This window comes from Diaphorina citri, unplaced genomic scaffold (genome assembly GCF_000475195.1).
Source record: "Diaphorina citri unplaced genomic scaffold, Diaci psyllid genome assembly version 1.1 scaffold176, whole genome shotgun sequence".
In the NCBI taxonomy this organism is placed as follows: Eukaryota; Metazoa; Arthropoda; class Insecta; order Hemiptera; family Psyllidae; genus Diaphorina; species Diaphorina citri.
The window spans coordinates 291614-299158 of record NW_007377613.1 but is presented as its reverse complement, the minus strand read 5'-3'; the positions used below and the strand labels follow the sequence as shown (position 1 = coordinate 299158).

The following is a 7545-nucleotide window of genomic DNA, read 5'->3' as shown; positions in this document are numbered from 1 at the left end:
TCGTACAATAACTCTAAATCCCTTTCAAACAAACAAAAGTGTGTAAGAAGGTAAAACCGTAAAATGTTCGAGTATTGTATAAATAGAAATAAATTTTATTTGTCAGTCTTATTCATAAATAATAAACATAATAATATACCTAAGTAGATTAGTTCATAACGTAAATAATTAATAACTTTGTACACTATCATATTAGACACCCAAATTAGATAATGGCTTACCTTATTTTATAGTTGACTAGGGTTCTTAGTTATCAACTATAAAATAAGGTAAGCCATTATCATGGTAAACTATTCCTCTCGCCTACGGTTTTCAAGCAATGCCGGCCGTAGGGTAATAATACCGCAGGGCGGACGCAGGGAGCTGCCATTTGGCCGCATGTAGCTCTATCAGCTGCAGCAAAGTCTTCTTGACCGGATCCGGGGATTTGGCGAAGATATATATGTCACGGATGTTATTGAACAGCTGCTTCAACACTTGCGGAGATTCGCTTTCCAGATCTTTCCCGATGGTGGTGATGACGAAAAAGAGACTTTCGACCTGAAATGAGCGGAAGATGTGGACTTTTTGGTTATGGATATCTACAGCTTAACTAAATACACAAAAAATCCAATCTGAGGCTTAGGTGTAGACTGTAGGGGCTAAATAGTCCTAAAGGATGGGTTAAGCGTATACGAATCTATGGATATCTAAAGTACGAAAAAGAGACTTTCGACCTGAAATGAGCGGAAGATGTGGACTTTTTGGTTATGGATATCTACAGCTTAACTAAATACACAAAAAACCCAATCTGAGGCTTAGGTGTAGACTGTAGGGGCTAAATAGTCCTAAAAGATGGGTTAAGCGTATAACGAATCCCTGGATATCTAAAGTAGCGTCTGAAATTCGTACATTTCGACTGACTGGATCTAGATTCGGTAGTCGGTATTTTAATTTCAAATCTTACACCAGTAGTTCTCTCTCTCTCTCTCTCTCTCTCTTTTTAAAAGAAAGATATAGAGAGAGAGAGAGAGAGAGAAGGAGAGAGAGAGAGAGAGAGTCTCACCTCTCATATATTTTTTAAAAAAAAAGAGGTTTGATAGAGGGAACTACATATAACTGCTAGGGTCCCGAAATCGGAAGGCAGGATAGGAGAAAGCCAGCCATTCCGAGAACAAACATCATCCGTTCAGGATAAAATCCGCCCGGGGCGGAAAATCGAACTTGCGGCCTAGCGCTTACAAGGCAGACGCTCTATCAACCAAGCTAACTAGGCTGGCAAGAAACGCTTTGACTGACAGGATAGTGCCCCTAAATTTACCTCAGTGACGGATTTGTGGGCACCTCGGAGCAGACTATCCTGGCAGCTTTTACCGATCAGGTTCAACAGTAGCGTAGTTGGAGGGGAATCATCGTAAGTGTTTGACTTCAAATGAAGCTGACTCCTCTTCAACTGTGGAAGAAGAAAGAGACCGACACCGAAGCGAATACAATAGTCCGTCCCTTATACCTTTTTTATTACTATTGTAATAATAAAGGAAGGACGGACTAAAAAGACCTCATATCACTAAAGACCTTAGCAATTATACGAGTAACTCTAAATCTCGTGCAATAACTCTAAATCCCTTTCAAACAAACAAAAGTGTGTAAGAAGGTAAAACCGTAAAATGTTCGAGTATTGTATAAATAGAAATAAATTTTATTTGTCAGTCTTATTCATAAATACTTAATAAACATAATAATATACCTATGTAGATTAGTTTATAATGTAAATAATTAATAACTATGTACACTAATATTATTTGGTTCAATCTATGGCACTTGGAAAATTTTGGTCTCTTCACCCACCAGGAAAGTTTTAGTGGGTGTCTTCTTCTTCTTCGCCTTTTCACGTGTTGAGAGAGGGTATCCCGGCCTCTTCTCTTCGATTTTGGGACGATCAGATCTTAGCCGTTACAGTTCGCTCTATCAAACCCACAGTTGTTACCGTTCCCTCTATCAACTTTAAAGACAAACGACCACCTCCTTGTCTGCGACTAATTAGACCAAACCTGCACCCAGGAGGACCTGCTCAATGTAGATGAAAGAGCAGTACAAGTCGCACGCTTCTGGGAGCGACAGATATAAATGGTGACATTGTACCGGACACGGAAAGTAAGCAAGCATCAACTTTACCTTTCACGGCTTGGTTGATAGTTTGCTGGACTTCGGCCGGGAATTTGCCAATGTCTGGTACATCCTCCTTAACCTCATTGGCGGCACTGAGACTTTTGGACCGCTGAAGGCCGGCCCGTAACGTCTTGAAGTCCACGTTATTTTGCAGGGTGATGGAGACTTTCTTGGACTTGTCTTTGGTGACTGGCGTGGAGGTGAGGTTGGGGCCGCTGAAGTGGACTTTATGCTTCTGGAAGGAAAAAGATCTTTGCTTTAGGAATTGGGAATTGTCTCTGTTAAGGAGTGGTTTCCTATGAACATGTTTTGGACGGGTATTCCATTTATATGAATTTTTATTTTCTGTTGTCATGTTAAAATAATGGAAACTTGATAAATTGGGTATATTAAATTAATTTTTTTTGCACCATCATCAACGTGATGTATTGCGCGTATAACGTCACTCACTCCTTCCGATATTCCATGGAAGTGTTTTCCAGTTTTTCTACCTTCCCACCTCATACGAGTACCTACTTCTTTAGACAGTACTGACTTTTCCAGAACTTCAATTCAAACTTTGGTGACGGTTCTTTGTAAGCTTCGGAACGGCTAGCAATCTCCTATCCTGTCTTTCTTCTCTCTTCGATTTCGGGAGGATTAGACCTTAGCAGTTTACAGTTCCCTCTGTCAAACCTCTTCATTAAAAAAAAAAAAAAAATATTTGTAATCTATTTCTATCTATCATCTATTATATTCAAGTAGTGCTCGTCAACTTCTTGGTCATATGCACTTGTAATCTAATTGAACGGTCAAAATACGTATCCTTCATCTGAAGAAATCGTTACAGTTGAACTTACCCCAGTATAGGTATGCAGTAAAAACCTTTTGCCTTTGTGCAAAAGCACATCCTGCTTTCTTGGACTTGTCTTTGGTGACTGGCGTGGAGGTGAGGTTGGGGCCGCTGAAGTGGACTTTATGCTTCTGGAAGGAAAAAGATCTAATTGAACGATCAAAATACGTATCCTTCATCTGAAGAAATCGTTCCAGTTGAACTTACACCAGTATAGGTATGCAGTAAAAGTCTTTTGCCTTTGTGCAAAAGCACATCCACCAAAGTGACAACTTACCCCAGTATGCAGAATCCCCGAGGTTGAATGCTGAATGGCGGGTCCGGAGCCCGAGTGTTGCAGCAGCCCCAAGCCAGGTACCGAGGGCGGGTGGAACGTCCCTGCCCCGGGGCCCAGAAGGCCCCCAGCTGAGGGAGAGTGGCGGAGGGGCATCATCTGCATCGGGTAAAGGTCGTAGGGGTTGACGGCGGCGAAGTTACTATCGTAATAATAAAGGAAGGACGGGCTAAAAAGGTATAGCGGACGGACTATTGTATTCGCTCCGGTGTCGTCAGTCTGTCTGTCAGTCTGTCCCCATAGAAGGACTTATCCAAACCTGGTCGACCTATATATCAAATTAAAGGTCTTTTTATCAGGAACACGAAAGTGGTGGTACAAATTTCGTCCAGAAAACCATAAAGCAAAAAAAAAAAAAAAATGGTTTTTGGTGGATTTTTTTCACATTTTCTCACACAAATGAGCTCTGATCTTGAAATTTGTCGCGACGACCTATGAACTCAAAGCAGCGGCGAAGTGAACGCCGGGGCTGTACAGGTTCCCGCTGGACCTGCAAGGAGGAGGTTGATGAGTAATTGGGAATGATTCAGGGTTGTTTGGTAGAAATTGCTCCAGGCAATGATTTCGCCCTTTCATTTTAATTTCTTGTATTTGTGTACATTGAATTATAACCGATAAAGAGTCCAAATAAACAAATGATGGACGACACAGAGTCAGGGTCTTTTGAAGCGTTCATGAGAAGGTTAGAAGGAAACCCACAGGTTCTCGCTGGACACTATATTGGTAGTTATTAGGAAACATTAAAAGGAATAAAGGGAGAACGGGCTCTAGTCTTAATTTTAAATCATTACATGAAAGTAGAATCAAAAAATCAAATCAAGAATGATAATACACTGAATATTAAACAAATTAGGTAGGTACATATGTAGGTACTGATTTTCTCTTATCACGATCGAATAAACTACGGGCTAAAAAATTTCCGGAGGGACGGGCCCAGCTTGTTTTATTTTACAATATTATTTTATTCACTACCATACCGGGTTTCGCCAGTTAATGGTATTATTATAAAAAACTAGCCGAAACCCACCTCTTAAAAAAAAATAATAAAAAAAAACATTGAATTATTTTAACTATGGATTTTGATTTGATATTTGATTTTAACTATGAAATTTAATCTGTGACACAGTTGAAAATTGAAAACTACAAGATTACTAGAATTTGCACACAGAAACGCACAGAAAACGAATAGCACCACAGCAGAAGTATAGAAATATAACACAGTTAGAACTATAGCACAGGTAGAATTGAGTTACCAGATAGAATTCCTAAAACAATCCTAACTCCTAAGGCAACTGAAGTTATTCGTGGTTTAAAATAGAAATCGGAACTATCGAGTATCCTGATGCACAGCTGAAACAGTTATGAAATATGATTCCAATATGTGTAGCTAATGTATCAGTCTAAAACATAAATAGTACATATCTACATATATGTATAACATATAGTAGAACCTCGATTATTTCAACTAATTGGGACCGGGGGTAGTTGAAATGATCGAGGTTGAAATGATCACTTTCTATGATCTTTTCCTCTGATGAGACAGGATACCCTTTGAAAGATAGAAAAACAATGGATTTTGGAGTTGAATAATAGAAAGTTTAAGTAATAGAAGTTTTTTTGTTAACTTGAAAAAGAGAACCAAAACGGTATTAATATTTTACAAAATTATGGTTTGTTTGCAAATTAATGCCTACATGTTTCGGAGGGGCTCCCTCCATCTTCAGGGCTTCACAAAAATACTTAAACAACGAGGTAAACAGATTGAAGTTGAAATAATCGAGGTTCTACTGTAGTAGATATATGTATATGTATAACTTAATTATATAAAACATCTATCAGACTATCAGGTACTCAAGGATGTGCAGCACCAATCACCTGAAGCTAATCTAATAGACAGGGTGTTCCAACAGTTTGGGTACTTCCGTTGAGATTCCTATTTTCGAAACAAGATTTACAGGAGTAGTAAACTGTCCAGATAGTTTAAAAACTTCGGCCAGGGTTTTAACTTTCAAAACGAGGTTTATAAGTGTAAGAACAAATCTACCTATGTGAAATTGTGAATGAATACTTCAAAAGGTAGGGTTTTGAAAAGGTTTGATAGAGGGAACTGTAACTGCTAAGGTTTTATCGTCCCGAAATCAAAGAGAAGACAGGAGGGAAAAAAGCCAGCCGTTCCGAGAACGAACCTTATCTGTTTAGGATAAGGTTCGCCCGGGGAGGGAACAGAATCTTCGACCTAGCGCTTAAAAGGCGCGATACCCTCCAAGCTAAGAAGGCTGGCTACCTGGCTAGAACTAGAACTCACTTCAGTTACCTACTTTGTTGGCTTGGGGCTCCACCTTTCTCGTACACCAAAAGCTTACTTTAAGGCTAAGGTGTAGAATAGAATAGTATAGAATATATCTTGTTTATCCTGCCCGAATAGGACTGAAAAGTCCCTTTACCCCAGCAGTCTAAACAAGGTCTCGTATATTTGATGGGTTAAAGAATAATACATACGACTAACAATTCAGTAAAAAGACCTTGCTTAACTAGAAAAAAAAAGGTAAATGTAAATTGATAGGTGGTAGTAGAGAATGATCAATTGAAACCCGACCTAGGGGCTAGGTCAAAAAAGGGGCGCCTCTTTGCAACAATGTTTACAAACAAGAATGCGCAGTTTTAGCTTAGTTGGACAGTATTATTTTCAACTTATTGTTTCATTACAAATTTTCATCAGTAAATGGTTTCAGCAAAGGAACCGTTCATAAGGGGAATCGCCTTATGGATATGGATGGTTCTTTTCTGCTTAATGTTGTCCAATGGGGTACTCGTATTTAGGTAGTTCAGTTCGAAAGAAGTTTTTAACGTCATTGTATCACTGCTAGGATTTTTAGTGACCTTTGCCTTCTAACCTTCCGTTCGGCGACAAGCTGCCTACGTCACCCATCCTGAATGGGACCGGAAAAAGCCAGCAGCAAACGGCTGTCCAGATAGTCACACATCCGGAAACTAACCATGCTCAAATTTGATTCATTTGACCAACTCAATGATCCTTGAGGAAAACTGGTGTATTTGTGTAGGAAAATCTCTGTAGGAAATTCTGTGCTATCGCCCCTGGCTAGGTACGAGTAATTTGTATTTTCTGCTGGTTTCGGCCCCACTTGAAGAGGCCCCAGGGCGAATGGGACCGGATGAACCCCCCTGTGGAGGCCCCTGGGGTTTGTCCATACAAGGAGACCATCTATTTGTTCGGTTCCTGAACTGTTTTTCCTACGCCTTGAGCACCACCCAAACAAGAAAGACTAGATTATAAATGTTCTATTTAAATGTTATCTTCAACAATGCACCTGCAAATATTATGCCATTTTATTATGTCAAATGCAGTGCGAAAATCTATCAACTTTATTGGTCCATAGGCCATACATAGGAGCAGTTGTATGTGTAGATAGGTATAAGCGTATTAAGGTAGAAACACACTACTGTCACGTCACATGAGCTCACGTTGTTTTGTCAAGCACGTGGACTCACGTGACGTGATAGTAGGGTTTTTCTACCTTTAGATACTGATTGAACGAAATCTGGTCGTTTCTCTTTTGGAAAATTCGTTTGTTTGTTCGTCTGTTCGTTCGTGTTGTTTGATTGTCTGTAGATATCACTATTACTCCAGAGAAGTTTTCCGATTTTGATGAAATTGGGCAGAAGTGATTGATACATTTTGAATATTTTGATACAATAAAATTACAAAGATTCATACTTACCACCTTCTAGGAGTATCTGCAGGGGTGCCTATCCCGAATTGTTGCACAACAGACAGTTAAATCTCAGGATGGCCAGAATTCGGAAAAGAGTCCTTGTTGGCGTTGGCGAGGAACAAGAGGCGATGATTTAGCTAACTGACCTCAGCTTATAAGTTATCAGCTAATCTCGGCACAATTGAATGCTGACTTCGATAATAAGTACGCACTACTTTTTTACGAACAACAAATAAACAACGCTCACACCAACGAGTAGAATACATAGCATGTTGGAAAACAAAGAAATAATGCTCTTCTAATTTGAATAAGAATAGAATAAAAGATATTTGAATCAAACTATGTAATTAATTTAAATAATGATATTAATTTTATTTGTAATAAAAAATCTGGTGTGAACATCACACGACTTTCCTTAGCCTATGGAATGGTGCTTATTTGGGTGTTCTGTTGTAACATTTACAATATCTCTAACCGTTTAGTCGATATAGCTGAAA

General features: G+C 39.2%; 1 protein-coding gene and 1 long non-coding RNA gene across 2 annotated transcripts; both read right to left on the bottom strand.

Annotated features, from left to right (window-relative positions):
* Positions 1-240: 240 nt before the first annotated feature.
* LOC113465871 lies at positions 241-1429 on the bottom strand. The gene is made up of 2 exons (XR_003390448.1): positions 1301-1429; positions 241-540 (listed from the first exon to the last, which is right to left on the bottom strand). It is a non-coding gene; the product is annotated as an uncharacterized LOC113465871 (long non-coding RNA).
* A 621-nt stretch (positions 1430-2050) lies between these two features.
* Positions 2051-4582, bottom strand: LOC113465875. The gene is made up of 4 exons (XM_026820802.1): positions 4568-4582; positions 3773-3804; positions 3258-3454; positions 2051-2383 (listed from the first exon to the last, which is right to left on the bottom strand). The coding sequence occupies exons 3-4, from the start codon at positions 3417-3419 to the stop codon at positions 2051-2053; spliced, it is 495 nt and encodes a 164-aa protein (XP_026676603.1). The 5' UTR covers positions 3420-3454; positions 3773-3804; positions 4568-4582.
* Between the last annotated feature and the right edge of the window lie 2963 nt (positions 4583-7545).